Source organism: Molothrus ater, chromosome 9 (genome assembly GCF_012460135.2).
Source record: "Molothrus ater isolate BHLD 08-10-18 breed brown headed cowbird chromosome 9, BPBGC_Mater_1.1, whole genome shotgun sequence".
Lineage (NCBI taxonomy): Eukaryota > Metazoa > Chordata > Aves > Passeriformes > Icteridae > Molothrus > Molothrus ater.
Genome location: NC_050486.2, coordinates 26,800,110 through 26,823,778, shown reverse-complemented (window position 1 = coordinate 26,823,778; position 23,669 = coordinate 26,800,110). Strand labels below are relative to the sequence as shown.

Sequence of the window (23,669 nt, the reverse complement as noted above, 5' to 3'; positions counted from 1 at the left end):
TTTTAATTTTTTTTTTTTAGGGCCGGTTTTAGCTTTCAGATGTATTTTATTGTCTGTGGGAACATGTGTTTTACAGACCTGTCATGTGAAAGCCATTAGCAAGAGGAACTGGAGGAGTAACAATGAGCCACGTAACCGTGGTGTGTCTGCTCCCCAAGTTCATCCGGATCGTGCCCGGCGACGTTAGTGCTTCTCCCCTGCCATTCCTCACCAGGAAACCTAAGGATTTTTTAAGAATTTTTTAAGTGGCCCATTAAAAAGGGATTGCTGGCATCGCAGGCAGGCTTCTGGGGCCAAGCTGGCTGGGCTTCAAAACGGTTAAATCGTGGAATGAAGATCAGCTGGATTCACACGAGATGTCCGGTGTTATTTACCAAATCTGAGCGGGGCGGGCAGTTCTGGAGCTGTTCCTTGCTGGTTCACACATGTGGTGGAAACTGTCCTGCCTTGCCAAGCAGATCAGGGCCCAGAACTTGCAATTGACCCATTTCCAGAGTTTTTGAGAGGATCTGAAAGGGGCCCTGAGCAGTGGCCTAGACCACTATGGAGTACCTGAAAATTTCACTTCAGTATGTGTTGTCCCTGCTTGCAGGCGATGGAGTTTTTTCTTAAGACTAACAAAACCCTGTAGTAATCCTGGCTTAGGCAAACCCATTAACATATAGGAAAAGCAGCCAAAGGGGATTGCGCAAAGTGAAATCCAGAGAGTGGTTCATGTGGAGAACATGAAGAACATTATTTTGGTGACACTTCTGAGCAACGTGCATGGTGCCCTGGCTAATCGCATCTAGCAGATGGTGTTCACTACAAATGTGCCGTGGACAGCTTTGGTTCAGACCCAACAGCGCTTCATTTTTTATTTATTATTTTTATTCATTTTAGAAGGAAAAACCCTCTGATGTCTTTGAGTGCTAGCTGTGTAAACAAACCCACAGATACTTAAGCAAGTTAGTGGTCGACAAGTATTCCCTAATGCCTTCTGTAGGATCTGGGTGTGAGACCTGTTGTCTTGGCCCAAGGACAGCTGGAACCACTGTGCATTTGTTTTTCCCCTTACCTGGGTTTCGCTCTGCAAGTGGGACGAGGGTTTCCTGTACCTTGTGGCTTGTGATTTACTCTGAACATGGGTTTCAGGGAATTTGGGGCTTGGTTTTGTGGGGATGTAGTGCTCCTCTCGATGATGGGCTTAACAGCAAAGATGGATGGGGAAACTGAGGCAAAGGGAAGGAAGGTGCCCTGCCCAAGGTGACATTGTGGTTGGGAAACACCCTACTAGGTTTGAGGCAGTGCTGTGTTTGTCTGAAAAACTTTAAAAAATAGGGAGTTGTGGACGTGCCACAATTTCCAGGTGTGCCCCCCATACTGTGTGTCCTGACCCGTGGTCTTGAGCAGATCTGCTTCCTGCCTGGTGCAAAGATCCAACCAAGCTGTCCAGACACAGGAATCCTGCACAGAAGGTTCCCAGATAGTATTTAAAATCCAGATTTCACGTGGCTTTGTTGTGACTGAAGGTGAACAGGCTCAGATGGGAGTTCATCAGCTTTTGTGGATGCTCCGGTCCTTGCATGGATGTGTGTCCCACAGCTGCCCAAAGCTCGTGGTTGGTGCAATAGTAGGTACAAACAGGAAACTGTCAATACAGCCTGTAAATACAAAGAGGAGTGAGCCAAGGAAGGCTTCAAAGGCAGGGAAGTGATGGGGATGGAGAATGGCTGGCCGGGGAGGAGAGAAGCCCTGCGGATACTCGATCCTGCCGTGTTTGTTTGCACAGCTCTGGGCTGCTCTGCCCGGCGCACTCGGAGGAGCATCGGGCCCTCCCCGGAGGACAGTGCCAGATTGGCTTTCATGGCCTTTTGCAGAGGGATTGCTCCAGGGGTCTGTTCCTGTAAGTTAATATTTGCAGCGCACAGGGCTTAACTGGAACCAGGCTGCGCAGACATCTGATAACCATAACAGAGCAGATGCTTTTTCCCTGCAAGAGCAGCTTGGAAAAACAAATCTCAATGCTGTTCCCTTTGGAAAGATAACAATATGGAAAGAAAAGCACCAGGAAAGGTGGTGCGTGGTTTGCAAGGGGTTTTCTAGTTGAATCTTGGGGGTTTTTTTGTGAACTGCTCGGTTTTGCCTGTATTGCTGATGGGTTTGGTTGTCTCCCCTTCTTTGTAGCCGGGTTGCCTTTCCTCATCATCGAGACAAGCACAATCCAGCCCTACCAGAGGGGCTTCTACTGCGATGACGACAGCATCAGGTACCCGCAGAAGAACGTGGAAACCATCAACGACGCGGTGCTGTGTGCTGCAGGCATCCTCATCGCCATCCTCGCGGTGAGTCCCACCTCCAGAACCTCCTCCTCTGTCCCAGCAGGGGCTTTTTGGCACCTCTTTGTCCTGCTAATGCTGCCACGGTGTCTACTGGAGCACATCTCCTCTGCGGATTGTTTGACTTTTGTAAGCGTGGAGTTGCAAATATTTACAAATGAAAGCTTGTAATGAGAGGAATGAGATTACTCTTGAAGCCTGTAAACAGGCCCAAAGCTGTTTGGGCAAGTCTGTGAGCTTCACAAGAACTTTTCCACCCTCCAGTAAGAGTTCAGAGTAGAGGCAAAAACACTTGAGTGTCAGTAAGGATTTGGCATGGTTTGTCACTATTCAAATAACTCGTGGTATTTGCCTATTTTATAAGGTTTAAAAAACAAAGAAAGGATACATCTTTTCAGCTAACCAGTGCCTGGAAAATTTAACAGGTTAGTATTAGGTTTTTAAGAGATTGCATATTACAGCCGTTTTTAAAAGACAATTAAAACCTTCCATGGGGAGCATGTTCCCAGGGTCCTCGCTGTAAAATGTAGTTAATGTCCCACCTTCCCAATGCCTCTTCATTTTCCTTCTGCCAGTTTTTCTAGAGCTGTGCTAGGAAATGGTTGCATGGCAAGAGTTTTATTTGCCGGCCAAAAAGCTGAACTCAGCCCATGAGTTGAGCCTCCTGATGCCCATATGTGCTTGGTCTGGGGCAGAAGACAAGATCTGTCTCCAGGTTGTTGCTTAAACATTTCCAGCTAAGATGAAAGTCCCCTATGAAAAGTACCTGCATTTTTTTCCTTCTCACCTGCTGCCAGAACAGCTCAGGTGCTTTCCCAGAAGTGCCACCTTCCTCTTGCTCCTTCAGCCAGGAGGGATGGCGATGGACAAGTCAGAAGCACTTGTTCTCCTTTCACCTTTCCTTTCATGGGCAATATATTTTAGGATGGCACAATGCCTGCTTTGGTAATACTCCATCCTCAGCCTTGTTTGATGTGAATAACTCCATCATTTCCTCATCTCTCCATCATTTCCTCATCTCTCCATCATTCCCTGACCACATAGACACCCAGCAAAGCAGTTCCCCAAAATTGCCCTGTTTCTCTGCCCCCTTCCTCCCCAAAAAAAGCCCAAAAGGTGCCAGGCCCCCAATTCTATAAACACAGCAGAATTTCCCCCGTAGGTGAATGACCCCTGAGTGTGGAAAAGCCATAAAAATGAAATGAAAAAGCCTCTCATTTTCGCATTACTGCCGGAGCTATCGGCACGCCAGCTCCATGCAGAGTGTGCTTCTGATCCCTAATGAGGCAGTGGCAAATACAGGAGTTGGAAGAGAAACTGGAAACATAATCAGCTGCCTGTGTGATCCATCAACTCTGTACCACGAAATAGCAGGTCAATTAAAAGAGAATGAAAATCCCCAAAGAATTGGATGTTTCTGACCTGGTTTCGCTGTGCCCACAACAAATGTAACTTAATAAGGTAAATTCAAAAGCTCAGTTATTTGCTGTTGAGTGACACAAATGGCTAACGAGGAACTGAAGCAACAGATTTCTTTGCTATGGCAGCCTGCATGGAAAATTCAAGTCAGCCTGACCTCTTTTTTCAGATGTAACCCAGATACCAGAATTACTGTAGCATAATAGGAATTCCTTCCAAATCCACAGAGCCCTGAGTGCGCTCCTTTGGCTCTTTTGGAAGGCAGGGCAGTGGTCATGAGCACTTCCAGGGAGCTGGCTTTTGGGATGGAGCAGCCAAAATTCCACACCCTCGCTTCACGTGGCGACACAGGCAGTCTAGCCTGGGGTAAAAAGGTCCAGGTCATGTTTTAAGTGGCTTGAGGACACCCAGAGAGTTTGTTAAGTAAACGGCAGAGGAGAGACCTTTGCTTCCTTCAGGATGGGAGAGGACATGCATTTGGTTTTAATATCTGTGTATTTACTGACTTCAGGCAAATGTCCATGCAGATGGCACTGGAGAGGCTCATGCCCCTGGGCTGTGCACTCTCACCTCTCTCCTGACTGCACTTTGGGCTAGAAGGTGGTTGGTGTGATGTTGGTGGTCCCTTGGATGGTGGGAAAGGGAAGGTGACACTCCTGAGCTTTGTAGGGGCACCACTGCTGTGGTACCATGTCCCCACACCTGATAGGTCTTGAAGGGCTATGAAAAATTCCTAATTAAATTAATTTGCTAGGTAATCTAAGTGACACACCTGGATTAGCTGGCTGTTTTACAGTTGAAGGTGATATGCTGCAATGTGATTAGCACAGAGAATGTTACACCAAAAGCAAGTGTCTAGAAAAGCTCTAAAAGTAATTACAGGCTAATTGGATTACTGGTGATAGCTTATAATAACAATAAAATGGACTTGACAACTGAAAGTCTGCAAAAAGCATTCACAGACAGAAAAATTTGATGTTGGCTTCTCTCTAGTGACCAGCTTTTTAAAATATGTGTGCCAGGGAATTGTGCCCATCACCTGGGAATGGCACATGTCCCATGTGGATGGCTCGCCAGGAGTGCAAGGAATGAGAAGAGCTTGATATGTTTAAAATACCAATTTGTTTTCTTTTCAGGATGTCCTTCCAGTCTGTGCACATCTGTGCTGCATTAGTTTTTCACCGTCCTGCTTTATCTGGGACAGCACTGCCAAAAAACCAAGTTTACCCAATTTTTAGCTACTCATTAAGTTGATCCATGGCTTTCACTAACTGGGGAGGGTTCCTGGGTACCCAGCAGCATTTTAGTGAGGGAGTGAAGGCTCCAATTTACAATCTGCTACATGTGTGCAATTACCCAGACCACCAACGGTGAGAGAAAAATATTAATCCCCAGACTTTTGTTGGTCCCTGTTTAAAATGGTCACATGCCTTTCCCAGGCCAAGAGCCTCAGGTTTGAGTGGATCTGTGTGTGAGTTTGCAGTAATGGCACATGTCCCAGTGTCAGATATCATCCTTAATTTGTCTGGTCTTCCTTCTGTGAAAGCCACGAGTTTTGAGCCTCAGAGCTCCCCTTCTTGTGAATTTAGGCTTTTGGGAGGGCAGGAGCCTCTGTGTCCATCCAGGACAACCTCCCTCTGCAGGCCTCATGCCAGTAGATTTCCTGTGCTGGAAAAAAGAGGTTCAAAATGGAGATAAACCATGGTCTTTGGAGACTGTGAGGATTAAAATGATGCAGCTCCCTAAACAATCCTTGGTCACTACCAGATTTCCAAGAGCAAATCTCAGCTGTGACGTGTAAACCCCAAATGGTGGTGCAGCCACTGAAAGAATTTCTGTGCATGGTAGCAGAGCCTGCTCTAGCTTGGCATTTATTTTCTGTTATTACAGTTGTATCTCTCTTTGATAAAGCCTGCTTAGCTGCAATTTCAGCTGCCTTAGGTCAACCTTTGTTTTTCCAAGCCCCGGTACGAGTGACTTCAAACAATGATACAGCTTCAACTCTTCTTAGTCTAATTGCCATACTTTTCCAGTTTATTAGTTTCCAAAGGTTGTGCCAAGCTTTTAAAAAAGGTAGGCAGGGGAGCCTCGTCTCCTGCTTATGGCTGGCAGGCTGCCACGCTGGGAGGAATATTGCTGGCTGCTCCAGAAAGGGATTAACATGAAGGCATTTTTCTTGACAGTTAATTTTACATATCACAGTCCCCGTGACTACAGAGAGGCAGGGACAAGGGGGCATCCAAAAGAAAAAAAAGAAACAAAACCTCTGCCTCGATATATTACTCAGGTATAAAAACATTTAGAGTAATGAATGAAATCCTAAAGCTGTAAATCTGGAGCTTAAAATTTAGGTGTGTAGCGTGACGGAGAACAATTTAAATCTTTGGCTCTTTGGGAGAGGTGAGACATTTGGACTTCATTTCACAGCCTGATTTTCATTAACCTGCCTCTTAAGAGTCATGAGTGTGAGAAGTTGGATCCTCGGCGCCCTGACAGTGATTTATGGCGATACTGTCAAACCTCAGCACCCCTGACACAAGAAAAACATAATCTGCTGCCATGTGATGGGAAGACACCTTGAAATGCCCCAAAATAGCTGGACTTTTTGGAGGCCTTGAGAGGTCTGAATTGGGTCTGCTGGCAACAAGTTTTGGGCCAGAATCTGAAAAATTTGGGGCTTTCTGTTTCTTCCTTTGTTGTGTTAATGATTTTAAGAGAGGAAGATAAGCAGGATGTGGGTTTATTTTCCTCCAAAATCAGTTTGACAAGAGGGTAGTGGGTCTGGCCTCTCCTTCCCAACACACACTAATTCTTTATCTGGTTTATGTCAATTTTCTTTTCCCACTATGCTGGGGTGTTACTTCACTTCAGTAAAGATATGCCAGTGTGCTAACCCAAAATTTACTCTTTTGTTTCATTTATTGGACTTTTCCATAAACAACATGTTGAGCACTGGGAGGGACGAGGGGGAGGATGGAGAGACACTGGGCCATGGCTTCTCCTTCCTCACTCCAGAACCAGATTCCTGGTTTGAGATCTCAGAGCTGTCTCAGCCCTGCATTCACGCCCGGCCCTGCTTTTGCCTGTTGGAGCCCTGGATGCTGAGAATTTTAAACTTTCTGTGCTGAAAGGCACAGACCCTCAAGAGAATGCTGTATTTGACCTGAGGCTGCAGAGAAGGCTTCTAAAATTGAATGATATTAGGGGTGTATAGTTTGAATAGGAGTGTGTAGTATCACAGGGTGGAAAACTTAGAGTTTAAGGTTTTAGAATATAGGAATATATATGGGGCAAGATGGAGGATTTAGGGCGGTGGCTGGTCCTTCTTCTTCACCTTCTTCTTCTTGGGTTTGGGTGTTTGTAATTGGACAGAAAAGTCCACATTGCAGGACATGAGGGATTGGTTATTGGGTTAAAAGTAAAAATAATCCAGGTGTAATTTCTTAATTGGATAATTTAGCCCTAAAAGACCTTGTAGAGAAAGATGGTTAGCCATTTTGTAGAAGGCTGTACAACTCACAACTTGTAAGACCATAATATAGATAAGAAATAATACACATTTGAGCCTGAATATGAAATACTATCTCCAGAGCTTCAATCCCAGCCTTGACAGAGGCAGAAAGGAAGTTAAGAACTGACATTTGCCCAGCGTTTTTCCTGCTCTCTGACCTCTCTGTTGTGCTTCCCTCACAGATTATAACGGGAGAGCTCTACCGCATCCACTACCTGAAGGAGAAATCCCGCTCCTTCATCCAGAACCCCTACGTGGCAGCTCTCTACAAGCAAGTGGGCTGCTTTGTTTTTGGCTGTGCCATCAGCCAGTCCTTCACAGACATTGCCAAAGTGTCCGTCGGGCGCTTGCGGCCGCATTTCCTGGCGGTTTGTGACTTGGATTTCTCCACCATCAACTGCGCCAAGGGAGTTTACATCCAGAACTACACCTGCAGGGGGAACGACAGCAGGGTGCAGGAAGCCAGGTGAGAGCCCCTGGCACCAGAGCCAAGGCTTGCTGACGCTAAATGTGGCTTGGGTTTCTCTGTCTGCAATAGAGGATTCGAATCTGAAACTGAGGGTGGGGTTAGTTTGGATGTTAGGATGAAATTCTTCCTTGTGAGGGTGGTGAGGCACGGGGTGGGTTGCCCAGAGAAGCTGTGGATGGATGCCCTATTCCCAGAATGCCATCTAGGATGGGGATCTAAACAACCTGGTCTAGTGGAAGCTGTCCTTAACCATAGCAGGGGGGTGGAACGAGCTGGTCTTTGATGTCCCTTGCAGCCCAAAACCATTCTAGGATTCTATGAAATGCTGCTTTTTCTGCGAAGGCCATAAATCCATTTTCCAGTGGGCAGCAGTTTCCCTTGGGAAGTGTGGTACTCAGCTGAACAATATTTCTTTTCCTTTCTCTTTACTGCTACACTATTGTTTCCCTGAGCTGCTGCTCTCTGTGGGAATTCACCCCCAGAGCTGAGCTCATGGTGAGCAGCCCGAGCTGTCCCGTGTGTCACAGCAGAGCTTCTCCTCAGGAAAGGCTCCACCACACAGGCAGGGCTGCCAGTGCCTCCCCTTGGAGCTCTATCACATCCATCAGATGCCCAGTTTTGACTTTGCCAGGGGCACATTCCTCATGCTGCAATCAGGCTTCTGGAGAAGTTGCTCTCTTCTCATTTCTTCAGGGTTTCCCGGTTATTTGAGGCGAGATGATGAGTTATTAGGTTATCCTGGAAATAACTCCTGTCCCCTGAGTAGGCCAGGAAGGGACAAACAATGCAAGCATCCTGTCCATCCGTTTGCTTTCTGCCTCACCAGCAGGCAGGGCGGATAACAGAGGTTTTATAATCAAAGGATTGGGGGTTGCGAGTCCCTCTGCTCTGGCACCCTCAGATGCCAAGTCACCGTATTATAGGGGGAATTGTGATACTGAGGATTGTGCTGGCTGGTTCTGAGCACCTGCTTTGTTTCGCAGGAAATCCTTCTTCTCCGGGCACGCGTCCTTCTCCCTGTACACCATGCTGTACTTGGTGGTAAGTGACCTCACTGAGCTGATTGATCCCCTGTCCCCCATCCCACATTCCATAGCAGTAATGGCAGGATGAGCCTTGGACATGGGAAGTTGGCTGGTAAAGAAGAGTCTGAGCTGTTGGTGGGAAGATCCTCCCTCAGCTGCTGTTGTGGTTTTTAGGACAGAGACTCCTGAGATGATAACTGAGCTGTGTGTGTGCAGCTTTGGGATGTGGCCAAGGTGGCAATTAAATCCAAATCCTGCTACATTTGTGGATGGCCTGTTTGCACACTGAGGAGAGTTTGGGGCAAGGCAGAATGTTTCATGGATGGAGGGGCAGGATGTGCTGCATGGCCATGTCAGGAGGTGATGCCTGGTTCTGAAATGTGCCAGCAGAGCAGGTGGAGCAGCCTGGTTCCGGAGGGGAGGGCTGGGACTTGTTTTCCTTTGTCAGTGAGAAATGGCTCTGCCCTTCCTGCGCCTGGGCTGGGGCCGGGGTGGCTGCCAAGGTGCTTCCTGCTAGGACTGCAGGAGGCAGCGCTGCCCACACGGGCTGGACACACACACACACCCTTCTGAGGGGTTTGTGCCTGGTTTTCCTCTTTTGCAAGTTATTTATTTCATAAAAAATCAGGTTTTGTGTTGCTTTTAAGATTTGTGCTCCTCCTCCGTCCCTGGTAATCTTGGATTTGCAAGCAGAGGAACAGCACTGCACTGATAAAAACATGAAACATGAGCTTTTATCTATCAGCAGTGCTCCCCCCATCCCTTACCCTCTAGAAAGATAAGTGGCCACTGCTCCCTCCAGCCTTTTCAGCCTTGGATCCCCTTCCCTGTGACAAACTCCTGTAACTGAATCACTGGGCTTTCCAGGCAGTTGTGGGCGGCGTATTAAATTCTTTCTTTGTTTTCCCTCTTATTTTGTTCTTGGAAAACTTCTGAATTTCTCCAGCGACTGTTTTGGCTGTTTCCTCCCAGTTATTACAATGAAGAGCCGCCTTGGTGATGCTTCACAGGAGGCTCAGCCTATCATAAAGCTTTCTGAGCTGAGTTTGGAAGCCATCGCTCACAAGGGCAGTCATTTATTTCTGGGGAGGTCTCTGGGCAGTCAGATAAGTCAGCCCTGAGGTATTTTCAAGCCCAGCATCTGGGAACAGCAAGGACTGCCGGTCCCTATTAAGGTGGTGATGGCTTCTCTACCAGGGCTTGACCTATTTGCTGCAGGTTTCTGGACAAACTTTCTTTTTTCGTGTGTTTTCTGAAACTCCAGGACTTTTGGAGCAGGTGAGAAACAAATGGGAATATAGAGCTTGGGGGGCAGAGACCCCAAAACTGCTGACTGCATTCCAAGTTCCCACAGGATGCACAGAAAACCTGCAGGGCTCATTTCTCATTGCTGCTTTGCACCAGTGCCTGCTGCCTGATGTTGTTTTTAACTTTGCAGCAGGCTTTAGAAGTGGTGTTTAGCTCCTGTGTGATGCCTCAGGTCTCTTTGCTGCCCTTCCCTGTCCCCATATGGGAGCACTTGAGCTGTCAGCACTCACCAGACTTTGCCCCACACTCCCCAGGACAACAGGCTGTTCCACTTGCCCCTCTCTATGCAGGGGACAATCCCTTCTAAATTATTTTATTTTTAATTTTCACCTTGTCCCAAAACTGTGATATGGCTGGTAGCAGACTCTGCCTGACCAGCTGTCCAGTTGCCTTGTGTCTTAGGAAGTCAGGAGAAATTACATCAAGTATTTGGTGATCAATTGAAGGGAGAAAAAGGCAACTTGAGACAAGACAGGTGAGTCAACAATCTTAAGGCTCTCTTCCATCTAAATGATCCAGTGATTCCAGCTTGTCTAGCAGCACCCTGCTCTCCCATCACTCCAGTTCCCTGGTCACTGCCAAAGCCTGACAGAGAAATCTCATAGAAAAAGGGAGGCAGAAAATCTGACACATTGGAGAGGCTGATAATAACAAAAAAATAATTACAAGAAAAAGGAGATTATAGTAAGCCAGAGGGATTTTATTTGATGCAAGATAAACCCTGCTGTCTTGCCCACCTCAGTGAATGAGTTGGGGTTTTGAAAGCCTGCTTAGAAACATGGCATCCACCATGCCAGTGCCTGCAGGAGGTGTGTTTGATGGGTTTAATCAGGGAACCACCTCAATCAAGACAAAACGGGTGCTCCCCTATTCCTGGGAAGTGAGGGCTGTGCTGCAGCAGGTTGCTGCCTACACTTTGGATAGCAGCAGTGTGCCAGGAGCTGCTGCAGAGCTGGGGGATCTGTGGGGCTGAGCGTGTCCTGCAGAGGCCTGGCAGGTCAGCCGTGTCCCGAGCGTGTTCCTGGTTGAACAATACCTCATATTTCAAGGATAAGTCACTTCCCGCCTTTCCTGGCATTCCCTGGCTTCGCTCTCGGAGCCCATTCTGAATTAAAATGTTTTCAAGTTTGCTTCACCTGGTGGAGACGGGTGCCAGAAAATTCCAGTCAGGCTGTGAGAAGATCCATGGATTCCCACGCACCCCGCAGGGCTTTGCCTGCAGCCTGGGGCTGGATTTGTCCAGAGGTTTGGTGTGCAGTGGCTGAGTGACCACAGCTTCCCCATTTCCTGGCACAGCAGCAGAACCCTGTGCTATCCATGGGCTCCTAGCAGGAAAACATTCATAGATGCCAAGCCCTGGAGGGCTTTGAGGGAAAAGTCCCAGGGAAAGGCACTTGCAACACAGTGAAATCCTCTGGGATTTAGTTCTGAATGCTGACACCTCAGGGCTAAGTTTCTCGCAGCCTTCTTGTCACCAGGAATACTCAATTAACATCAGGCCTTTGTATAAAAAATTTAAAAGGGGAAATAACTCTTGGGTAATCCTCTTTGTCCTAATTTTCCTTGCTTTGTTACCCCTTGGCTGAGTGAGCTGTAATATGTATTTATAGCAGGCTGAGGAAAGAGGAGGTATGGAACAGCTTATTCCATGCAGCCCTCTGGAGCTGACCCACACCTCTTTGTCCCGTTTCTGTGGATGTGGGGGAGTCTTTGCAGGGAGCAGTGGATGCTTTCCTTCCCCTGGAGCATGTGAGACCATAATGCTGATTTATTTGCAGCATGAAGTTGCCTGAAATCACACAAAGGGCGCAGAAAAGCTAAATTTAAATATCAGGAAAGTTGAATTAATATCCCTCAGTAACATTGGCTGATTCTGGATAAAATGCAAGCAAACCTTGTGTATTTAATATGTGTCAGTGGGTGAGGAAGAAGGCTTCAGAATGGGTTGTGGTGAGTTCTGCTGGTGTAAATGGAAAATGAGAGATGGTGCTGGGTTTATGTGTCAGGGGAGTGTGAGGCTTCTCCCTGGAGCTCCTTACTGAAGGGTGGAGAAGGTGCCCTGGTACAGCTGAGCAGTGATGTGCCCTAGTGAAGGAACCTCTGTGGTGGTTGTGGACTTGGAGTTGAGTTTAGTGGTGACCTAAGGAAGAGAATAAAATGGAATTAAATCAGAGGCCAAGGCTGAGCTGTGAACTGAGCTGCTGGAGATATTTCTGGTGGGGTGAGAGGGTGCCTGTGCACTCAGCAAAGGCAGGGAAGAGGCAAACAGCACAGGTTGAGAGGTCTTTGCCCATCTCCTCTCTTTCCCTTGTGGCCAGCTTGGTGCTAAAAGCCAAATTCTGCATTCCCCAGCCTCCAGCTGGCTTTGTCCAGCCAGGGCAGTGCATTACACTGGGATGAGTATGGGGTGGGGGGGTTTTGGCCCTGTAGCACTTTGGGTACCACTCTGCTTGCAGATGGGGCTGGAGAAGGAATGGTGCAGGAATGGAGAAGGAGGTCACTTGGGGTCAGACAGCCAGGAACAAGCCCAGCTATTTCCCAGAAGGAAACTCCAGGTGTGCCTGAGGGGGTGATGGAGTCCAGCCCTGCAGGAGGAGAGCATGAAGGGATTTCTGGAGAGCAGAAAGCCCCGGGAGGCTGAGGGGTGCTGCTCTGAGCCTGTGTCCCCTGCCAGCTCCTCCTGGCTTTGCTCAGAGGCTGTGTGTGGCTGTGGGCACTCCCCAGCAGCCCTGTGGAAGTCCCCTGGCACAGGAAGAGTGATGTGACATCCCTCAAGCCATCTGCTTTGTGGTAACCCAGCCTCTGCCAGGAGACAGCGGATGGGAACTCCAAATAACTCCCACTCTGTGTGATCCCATTTCTCCCACCCTTGCTCCTGTTGGTGCTCCTGGTTTTTGCTGCCCTGTGATGATCTGTGGTGGAAATAACCCTGGTTGTGGTCTTGCTCTTCCACCCCCTCCTGGGAAGGGCTCCATTCCAGCTCCACATTCCCATCCAAATCTGTCAGTCTGTAGCAGGCAGCATTTCAGATTTTCTCCCAGGAGAAAAAAAACAACAAACCAACCAAATGAAAAAAACCCCACCAAAACAGCAAAAACACCTTCATAAGCAGATTTGCAGATAAATTTCCAGGAACTTCCCATTTCTTGGTAATAGCACTAATTCCTGCATTAGGGAAATTCTGATCCTTTCAGCCCCTAAATTCTTCTTTCACTTCTTGACCTTGTCGTATTAACTGGGTTTTTCTTTCATACCGAGGGCAGAGGCAAAGTTTGGAGTACCCCAAGTCTTACCTTAAAAGTATTGAGGTGATCCTGGTGTTTGAGAGCAGCTTTGTAACACTGCATGCTCATAAAATGCCTGTGGAATAGGAGGAGTGCTGTTATGCTCTTTTTTTTGTCCTTCTGAATGGGGAATAAAGAGCAGTTTTTCCATGGCCTTTATTGTGGCAGTAAAAGGAACTCAGTTGAGCTCCTCACACTGGTGTTGCAATGTCTGAGGAGCACAGGACTAAACCTGTGGGTTTTAGTTTTCCAAGATACACAGTTGTGGGTGTGAGTTGGGTGCTGGAGACTTGGGGGACACCCAGCACATCCCCTATGGTGCCACACTGCTTTTTGCTCCTTTTCCAGCGCTGAAGATTGCACAGGAGGGACACAGTTCAGCCCCAGAAGTGCCTACTTTATTGTATCTTCAAACTTGCTGTTTGCTTTTTATTGCTAATTTTTAATTGATACTTTGCACCCTCACATCTAGATGACTTTTTTAGTCCAAGCTTGTGGGGTGGAAAGATTTGAGAAGATGTCCAGACTGTGCAAAAGTGACTAATGTCAGATTATACAGCAGCAAATTTCCTTCTTAAGTGATTTGATGGGACAAAGACAGAAGGTTAAAATAAGACATCAGGTTTCAAGTCTTCTTGGTAGAACTGAGAGTGATGGTTTATAATATATAATACTTGGAGATATTTTTGCTCTGTAGCAGCAGCAGCACACTGGAACCTGAGTTTTGCACTGTCACCTGGGCTGAGTTGAGGCGCTTGAACATGAAAACAGAATCATGGAATGGTTTGGGATGGAAGGGATCATGGTGTGGGGTGTGGGGTGTGCTCCATGGGGCCGTGGCTCCGTTCCCAGGCTTAGGCTGGTTTGCAGATATATTCCTCAGAATCACCATGTGCATTAGCCAGCACTGAGCTGTTCTGGTGCTGCTCCCTTCCATGTTAATTGGCTAACAATTTGGATAATTTGGAGCATCTGCTCCATTCAGACAATGTGATGTTTCATTTCTTCTGAAGAGCCCAGTGTGTGTTCTTTCCATAAAGGGGCAGATACAGTGTTTATGCAACAGCCAAACATACTAAATTGGCCAAAATTATGCCTCCCCCTTATCAGCTTCCCAGTTAGTTCTGCTTTTACAGGTCATTTTATGCTTTTATGTTGTCATTAAGTTATTTGTGGTTTCAGGGAACCTAGTGAGAGCTTCATCCCCTTTCATATCAAGGCAGTGCAAACTGCTCCGGGTGTGTAAAAGGGATCATAAATGGGGAGTAAACCCTTTTGCATTCCTCTGATGTAGCACAGCCCCTTGAAGGACAGGGGTCTGACTCTAGTGCTGTATTTAGGAGCAGAAATGGGGAGCAAACCCCTTTGCAGCCCTCTGATGTAGCAGAGCCCATTGAAGGACAGGGATCTGACTCTAGTGCTGTATTTAGGAGCAGAAATGGGGAGTACTCCCCTTTGCAGCCCATGGGGTCTGACTCCAGTGCTGCATTTAGGAGCAGAAATTGGGAGTAAATCCCTTTGCAGCCCACGGGGTCTGACTCCAGTGCTGCATTTAGGAGCAGAAATTGGGAGTAAATCCCTTTGCAGCCCACGGGGTCTGACTCCAGTGCTGCATTTAGGAGGAGGCAGAGCAGGCCCGGGCTGCAGAGGCCGAGCAGCATTTGCCAGGCACTTTCACACCCTTTGAGCCTGACTGCTCCCCGAGCCTGGAGGCTCCTGGGCGTCCCTCCCTCCCTCCCTTCCCACAGCCTTCCTCCCTGCCTCATCCCCGGCAGGAGCTGCTGTTTTCCTGCCCTCTCTTCCCGCCCAGCTTCCCCGTTCCCACAGGAACCGGCCGTGCCCGGTCCCGGGGCGGAAGCGGGCCCGAGATAGTCACGGCAGGGCCACAATGTCTGCCTGACATCACCCCAGAGCCCTCCTCTCGGCTGGGCCAGGGCTTTGCTTGGCATTCCCACCCAGGGAGGCAATTCCCAGGCCGTGCAGAGGGGCAGCTGCTCTGTGTTTCCCTCAAACCCAGGGGCTCGGGAGGGGAAACATGATGGGAGAGTGTTGGAGGGTGGCATTGTGCACATTGTTGGTGGTTGTGGCCATGTCTGGCAGTTCTCAGGATGGCTCTGAAGGTTTAGCATGCTGTATGGATGCTTCTTTTCCTCTGAGAGATGGTATGAGTCCTAAATATCCCAGATTTGGGACTTTGGTTTTGTATGTTTAATAATGCTGGGAGGAATTTCTTTACTGGGAAGCCATGCTGTGTGGAGGCTGAAGCAGAGCTGGGGTGCAGGGGGTCCCAATCCCCTGTTTCTGGCTCACTGAGGAAGGGCTGTGCCCATCCACCTCTGTCCTCATCCCCTCCACGGGTTAACAATCCCTCCAGAGGCTGCACAGGTGCAAAGAGCATCCTTTCATTTTATCAACTCCCCCTCCTTGAGCCACAGGGCCCCACAGCCACCCCCACTGCTGCATTTTGGGCAAATTTGTGCAAACTAACTCAACCTTTTTTTGTTTGTTTGTTTCCCTCTCTTGCCACAGTTCTATCTGCAGGCCAGATTCACGTGGAAGGGAGCCCGGCTGCTCCGTCCCCTGCTGCAGTTCACCCTGATCATGATGGCCTTTTACACCGGGCTGTCCCGCGTCTCCGACCACAAGCACCACCCCACCGACGTGCTGGCAGGCTTTGCACAGGGAGCCCTGGTGGCTTACTGCGTGGTGAGTGGGGGAAATGGGCAGGAACAGTGCTGGGAAGCTCCTGGGGTCTCGGCTTGTTGGTTCTTAATTACTGCCCCGAGATGTGCAGGATGTCTCTGTTTCTGCCGTGCAACTGAAGAATGAATCAGAGCTCTTCACTTTTCGGTCTTGAGGTTGTTTATTAATTCTTATCTATAAAATTTTCTTTCTGCCCAGCCGAGATCTGCTCAGCAGGGCAGCCACAGGCACTCTGACCGCCCCAGAGGCGGTGTTGTCTTTTTATACTACAAACTACGTATAACATATTTACACTTAATTCCCAGTACCCATCACCTATGTTAGACAGTGCACTTCTACTCTAAACCGATCCCAAAGTGCCAACATCACTTCAGAAAGTGGAGAACAAGAAGAAGAAGAAAGGCTAGACACGCCCTGATTCCTCCATCTTGTCCCCATAACCCCCATACCAAAAATCCTAAAATCTACATTTTCACCCTGTGATCATTTTATTATTATACTATTTAAACTTCTGTGACTTTCAGGTCCTCATACAAAGCTGGGAACTTGCTCCAGGGGTCACAATCAAACCCACAGGTGCTCTGCGCAGCAGCCCTCCGGCGGGGTCCTTGGCAACTCTGGACATCCGGAGGGGTGCATTGAGTTCCGACACTGGGGGGAACAGCAGGGCCTTTGCAACCCCACCAGTTCAGCTCAGGTGGTTCCCTGTTACAGCTGGGGATGTGGTGAGAGGCTCCAAAGGCTTGGTCCAGGCAGCTGGGGGCACTGAAAGATATTCAGCCAAGGGAAGGTGTTTCCCTCTCCACCAGAAGCTTTGGCAATTCTCAGTGGCACTCAGCTGAACAATATTTCTTTTCCTTTCTCTTTACTGCTACACTGTTGTTTCCCTGAGCTGCTGCTCTTGGTGGGAATTTATCCCCAGAGTGAGTGTTCTCAGTTAGGCTTCTTAGCAAGATTTTCCACCAGGAGCTGAGCAGAGAGTCTGGGGTGCTTGGCATTATGGCTCTTACACACACAGTCCTTCCAAAAACTGCTATCTCCCTGATATGGGGAGGTGGCTGATGGCTGATGGATTTTCAGGGGGCGAAAGGGCTCTTGAAAAAGTGGCCAACAAAAGCTGTGCCCATTTCTCTTCAGCTGCTGGGCTGGTTCTTGTGCCACTTGCTCTCCAAAGGGTGACATGATTGCACAGCCCTGTAACTCAAAGTGACACATGCAGATGTTTTAAGTTGGCAGGATGGGGGGGAACCAGGTGAGGCAGCTGCCTCAGACAAAAAGAAGCTGGGGGCTGTGGTGGTTTCTGTGTCTGTGTGAACTCCCCAAAAGCAAGATTTTAACAGCTCACCACTTTTTGTGGGGGTTTTTGTTGGGTTTTTTGTTTGGTTTTTTTTTTAACTGTTCTAAAAGTAAATCAGTCTTGGGAACAAGAAGTTAAGTTCACCAATATTGCATTTTGCAGGGAGAGAAAATAGGTTATTTATGTACTTCCCACTCATTGATAATATTCCAAAGCCAAAACAAAAATGTCATTGTTGGGACATTTTCATGCAGTATTATTAACTCTGTGAGCAGTTGCTATTGGGTTTTGCCTTTGCCTGGTGCCCACATCCCATGCAGGGCTGGCAGATCCCGAGGGGGAGGTGGCAGAAGTGTGTGTCTTTGTGGTGGGAAGTGGGCTGACAGGCACAGTGTGGAAGGGGAGTGGGGAGCAGGCAGTGCATCCCTGGGTCCCAGCAGTGGTTCCAGAAGGACAATAGCTCTCCGGATGGAGCTTGGGATGGGTGTCCGGATGCTTCCTGGCTGGGACAGAGAGCAGCAGGCCTGGCTGTCCCCTCCCAGCCCTCCGGCAGCTGGGAGCTGTGCTGGGAAGGGGAGGCTGTGGCAGGGCTGGGATGGTTTTCCTGTGTCATAGGAAGCAGCTGCCTGGAGTTTCCCAGGCAGGCTCGAGTTTGCCTGTGAGTCTGGGGCAGCCTGAGCTGCTCTCCCAGCCCGCAGGAGGAAGGAGCAGTTGTGTCTAAATGCTTTGCAGGAATGGCTCAGTAACCTGGAACATCTCAGGGCAGAGTTTGAGCCCAGCCCTTGTCCCATTCCATCAGCCTGCAGAGAACCATCAGTGTACTGTTCTCCAGAACCTGGCTTTGCTGGTGGGAGTCTTTGCCTAGTAGGGCCTAGTAGACTTTCCCCCATTTTGGGAGGTGGCAGCAAGGGACAAGAGGAAGAGTCATCCCAAATCACCCTAGAGTTTGCACTGAAGGAGCAGTTTAGGAGCTTTTTGTCAAAATTCCTGGTATGTCCTGGGGGTTCTTGCCCAGCTCCCCTGCACAGGCTGCTCTGAAATGGAGGGACCTGGAGACTCATCACCTCCCACCCTGGGTGCTCCCAGCCACCCCTTCCCCCAGCAAAGCCTTCAGGGTCCGCCCTGGTGATAGCCAAGGGCTGTAAAAACACCACAGTTATCAGGCCATAATTTTCAGTAGAAACCAGTTGTGGATTTCATCTCCAAAGCCTGCCCGAGCTTAAACCCAGGTCGTGCTGCAGCAGACACGTTTGTCTTTCAGTGCCTGAAATAACAAGCAAAAGACATTAATGTCAAGCACTTCCAGCTGATGAAACATTCAGACATGGAGCCAGGGTGAAATACAACGAAGATTTCTCAAATAGAAATAGTTTCTCTGCGCCTTGCAGGCAGCTTGCTGTGTGTTGTGTGGTTTATGTCTCTTCTGAGGGAGAGGGAGAAGGAGAGATGTCAGGAGGACATGCTCCCAGTGTTGCTCTGGTTAGCTCAGAGGAGTTGTTTTAACCTCTCTGTATATGATTAAAAATTGCTTCAATAGGATGAAAAGTAATAGGAATTGTTAAGTGGGAATGTGAGATACTGGCTTAAAATGCTCTCAGTCTTCTCCCATCAAGTTTTCTTTATGGGTGGAGAGCACCTTCTACAGGAAATGGAGCTAATCCAAGTGAAAAACTTAGCATGTTTATTAGTCCTTTTTTGTGTTAAACAGTTCAAGCATTAGGAGGATTTAACACACTTTTAACCCCCAAAGATCACGTTTCATGATTCCTATAAATGTTTATATAACCTCCAGCCATGTTAAAGTGAAATACAGTTTAAAGAGAAATGAAACCCCTTAACCAGCCTTTCAATGAAACCTGAAAAGCAGCACAGTAAAAGCAAAAATACCCAGGATGACACTCCACCATAACTCATTCCTGTCAAAAATAAGGACCAGACTCAAAGCAATCCCCAGATGCTTCTTGCACTCAGCAATCCCCTCCCATAAATTGATTTGTCATGGCTATCTTGGTGCAGAAGTTGGACACCTTTTTGATTGAATCCAGCTCTCAGAGGTGGATGAATGAGTGAGATGGCACCAGAAATGCACCAAACCAGACAAATGGGGGGTTGCAGTTATTAACGGCCCAAAATAAAACCAGTGCCAGAGCAGTTCAATGTAGTTTTACACTGGGATGCTGCAGCAAGGGGCCAGATTCCAGCTTGTGATCCTCGGGAGCATCAGCTGGATCCTGTTATTTACCCAAACATACAAAGGCTGCCACTTGGATGCCCTGTAAACAACTTTATCAGCTCTGTTACACAACCAAACAACCAGAAACCAGCACATACATCAAGAAAAGAACTGTTTTGTACATCAGCTCCTTCTCTGCTTTTCCACAAAGCAGCACCAGCTCAGCTTCCTTCATCCCTGGTTAGAGTTGTAGGAGTAAATTGCTGCATACAGCAGCTTTGCTGGCTGTCCAGCTTGAGCCTTATCTGCTGTGCTGATAGGGGCTTCCAAAAGTTATTTGCAAGGACAACTTGACCTGCTGCACAAGGCTGTGGGTGGTTAGAAAACGTGGAGATGCAGGTAGACCAAACCTTTGCTTTCTCCCTGTCTTACCCAGCCTGGAAGTCGTAATCTAATACTATTTCTTTAAACACCTTGGAATTATTTTTTCCCCTGATTTATCTGGGTGATTAAATGTTGCATTTGAGTGGTGTGGGAGAAAAAAATCAAATGTACTGCTGATTGCTACAGCCATGTGCTGCTCATCCTGGGATTACAGCTCAGCAGACCCATGGCTTCTGTTGGGATTATTGGGGTTTAGGGCTTTCTGAGATGAGCTGTCACACTTGGGCTGGCAGGGACAGTCAGTGGCAGAACGGAAGTTTGGGGCTGTGGCCCCAGGTGACAAAATGATGAATCCTTGCCACTTCTAGCTCCATCCAGAGGATCTGGCTGTCTGACTCTTTTCCCTTCTGGCACAGGGCTGAGGTTTGGCAAGGGTGAAAGTGCCCCGGTCCTGGAGGACTGATAAGCTTCATGCTGCTGCCAAAGGAGGATGTGGAAGTTTCCTCCCAGCACTTTGTTTCTTATTGTGTTGCTGCCTTCCGAAATTGCCAAGCACTGGCTTTTTCGCATCCGGGAGAGGGGTTACATCACGGAATATTTAGGAAGAAGGAGTCAGGAATAGATTCTCCTCTCCTTAGCCTTTGGTTTCCACCAGACCCCAGCTCTGTACTGGTGCCTTGGTGGGGCATGAGGAGCATGGCTCACCATTGACTCACTGCTGATAGCTTTTAACACAGTTTTAACTTGAAAGCTTTTAATTGCCTACCTGATGTCTGGCTGAATGAATTGTTTCACTGACTCCATCCCTGAAACCACTGAGGATGAGTCAGGCCAGCCCTTTGGAGACCTTTGTTATTTTATTGGAGTGCAGGCCGTGGATCTGTTTCCTGGCTTTTCAACCCATTCAGCAGAGGTCTGGATGTTGCACTTGGTGATGACGCAGTGAGAAATCAAGTTGTCCTCTCATGTTTTTACAGTTTTGTGAGGTCTGAGCCTTTTCCTCTGCTGTACAGAAAGGTGGTAGCAGGCGCTTGGGATTTCACAGCTGTTACAGGCAGGCATTCAAAAAGTGCTATTTTTGCAGCTTAAAGATGTGTATATATTCTGTAAACCAACTTTTGCACAAACCATCACCCACTGTGGCTAAGTTTGCCTTTTCCACTTACTCCTGCAGGTGTTTTATGTCTCAGATCTCTTCAAGCCCAAAACAAAGACTTGCCTGCCTCCACCTCCCATCCGGAAGGAGATCCTTTCACCTGTGGACATCATTGAGAGGAATAATCATCACAACATGGTGTAGAACTTCGAGGAATCAGATGGGTGTTGTATTTTAAACTTTTTTTTTTTTTTTCAAAAAAAAAAGTGACTGCTGACAGCAACTACCTGCTGCTCTCAAATCTCATCAGACAGTAGAATGTAGGGAGAGACTTTCTTGCCCGACCAGTAAAGTCTTATTCTGTGGTCTTTTCAACTTGCGACATTTGGATGAAAGGGGTGGTGGTGGTCAACTAAGGCAAAGGTGACAATGAAAAAGGAAAAAAACAAAACCCACACTACACAAAATGCCGAACAACAAGAGAGGTGCCGGAGTTCTGGATGTGCAATTGGTTTGAGTGTTCATGTTGTAGTGAACGCCAAATTGTTCCCAGCCCAGTGAACACTAAGGGATTTTTGGAAAGCTGGCCATCCTAGGTTTTTTTCGGACTACGAAGATTTCCAATGCCTGCGAGAAAAAAAAACAACTCATGACTAAATTGTATAGCACTACGTATGAGCACTGAGTCAAGACCTGGGATTGGTTCATAAGAGTTGCTTTTTTCTCTTCTTGATCCTAGTTTATTTTTGCCTCCTCTCTTCCATACTGTGACTTAATTTAGAAGAAGCTTGCCCAGTCCATGGTCTCCGAAGGGTCTCTGCTCTCTCTGCTCACACTAGACGCCTTTAACGAGCGGCCCAAGATGCGCAGTGAGGCCGGAGATCTCCCTCCTCCGCACAGAGAAGCCACATTTCCTCCTCCCCGCTCGCTCCCTGCCGAGGGCTCATCCCACCCGAGCCCTCCTAAATGAAAAGAGCATCCTCCACTTCCCAGCCCTTTCCCCCAGAGAAAAATCCCAGCAGGTTCCCTGCGCGCCTGCCCGCGGGAGCCGCGGTTTGCGCCGGGGGAGCGGCGGCTCTGCCGAAGACTCGTTCAGTTCGCACTACGACCCCGGGGCTGAGTCCTGGGGAAACTTATTCTGCAGTTTTGGGACGGGCTGCTGGGCGGCACGTCCCAGCCTGGGTGTCAGTCGGTTTGTGCATCCCCTCCTCTCCTCCTCATCCTCCTCCTCCCTGGCCACCCCAGGGTGCACCATGGCAGTACCAGGTCCTGTGCTCCGCTGGGTCACTCCGGTGGGAAATCAGCTGTGCCTCTCTCGGGTGTGATGATGGCATTTTTTTTTTTGCCCAGAAGCCACAGGTGCTTGGTTTGCAGCCCTTCCACGAAGCGCATTTGCAAAGGGATCCCGCAGAACACGCAGAACAGCCATTTGCACATCCTTCTCACAGAATCCGTCCTATCATTTCAACTTATAGCAAGCTATGATTTTTTTTTATATTATAAATATTATATAAATAATGTATAAAACCTTAAAAATTAACTATGTAAAATATTATTTCTGAAACAATTTTAGATATATCCACTATGACTATAAACTGTGTCCTGACCTGTGTTATTTACATTTTGCTGCTTAAAAAAGCATTGAATTAATTTTTTTATAGTCGACTAAAATATTGTAGTTCTGTGGTAGTAATATTTTAATGAAAATAACTACAATTAGAGACATTTGTATAAAAAAAACATATTAAATTGTCTGTATTTTTGTAATGTTCCATTTTGTAAAGAGAAGAATATTCAAAGACTTTTGTAGAATACAAAATTGAAGTTTGTATCTGCGAAATTATTGCTGTATAAATGTGCTTTTTAAATAAAAGCTCATAACACAACTAAACATCCTGGTGCAAGCTGCATTCTGTCTTTGGGTTGCCCTTTCCCTAACGGAAAAAGAGGGTCCTTGCCCAGTGGGACACTTGAAAGTGTGATGTGGATGTTGGGTGGCATTTGGGGATGTGATGGTACAGGAGGGCAGCTGGATAAGGAGGACCAGATGCCATTTTTGATGGGAGTGATGAGAAGGTCCCACCAGCTCCTTGTGGGTTTGCATGGATCTTCTCTTTTCTATGTCCAGTCTTAAAGCAAATCTCATTTTACTGAAGGCATCCCTTTTACTTTAACAATCTTATGAGATATAAAGGAATATTATGGAAGTAAAATAAGGTCTGAAGAGCCACAGCCCAGCGGCTGGTCTTCCTGGACAACCCCTGGCCTAGGAGGGCTCCCAGCTATGCTCTGCTCAAACACCTTTCCCATGAAAAGCAGGCACTTGGCAGCTGAACCAAACTCTTGCAGCTTGCTGGGTTGCAAACGTAGGTGGGACAGGAAAGAAGAAAAAAGAAAAAATCGCACAACAACATGTGCTCAGAGAGGCACATGTGCTCAGCACACAGTTATGAGGCAGCCTGGATTTTTTATTATTGTTTTTAATTTTTTTATTATTGGTTTTTATTTTTTTATTATTGTTATTTTCCTCCTCCTACAGAGGCAAATGAACTTGTTGGTGGTGACACACGGTCAGAGCCGCGTTTCGACCACTCCTTGAGCGAACCACATCAGCAAGATAACACGGCACAGAAATAATATGCAAGAATGCATGACAGGAAGCAAATACCACATCAAACTGCA

General features: G+C 47.7%; 1 protein-coding gene across 1 annotated transcript in view; it reads left to right on the top strand.

Moving 5' to 3' along the window:
* The window catches only part of PLPP3 (phospholipid phosphatase 3), a 44,985-nt gene extending 22,107 nt beyond the window's left edge, over positions 1-22,878 (top strand). The window contains exons 2-6 of the mRNA XM_036387818.2: positions 2,167-2,324; positions 7,431-7,714; positions 8,701-8,758; positions 15,864-16,040; positions 21,066-22,878. Coding sequence (XP_036243711.1) covers positions 2,167-2,324; positions 7,431-7,714; positions 8,701-8,758; positions 15,864-16,040; positions 21,066-21,191 — 803 coding nt within the window. The 3' untranslated portion in view covers positions 21,192-22,878. The remainder of the gene's footprint in view (positions 1-2,166; positions 2,325-7,430; positions 7,715-8,700; positions 8,759-15,863; positions 16,041-21,065) is intronic.
* Positions 22,879-23,669: the final 791 nt, after the last annotated feature.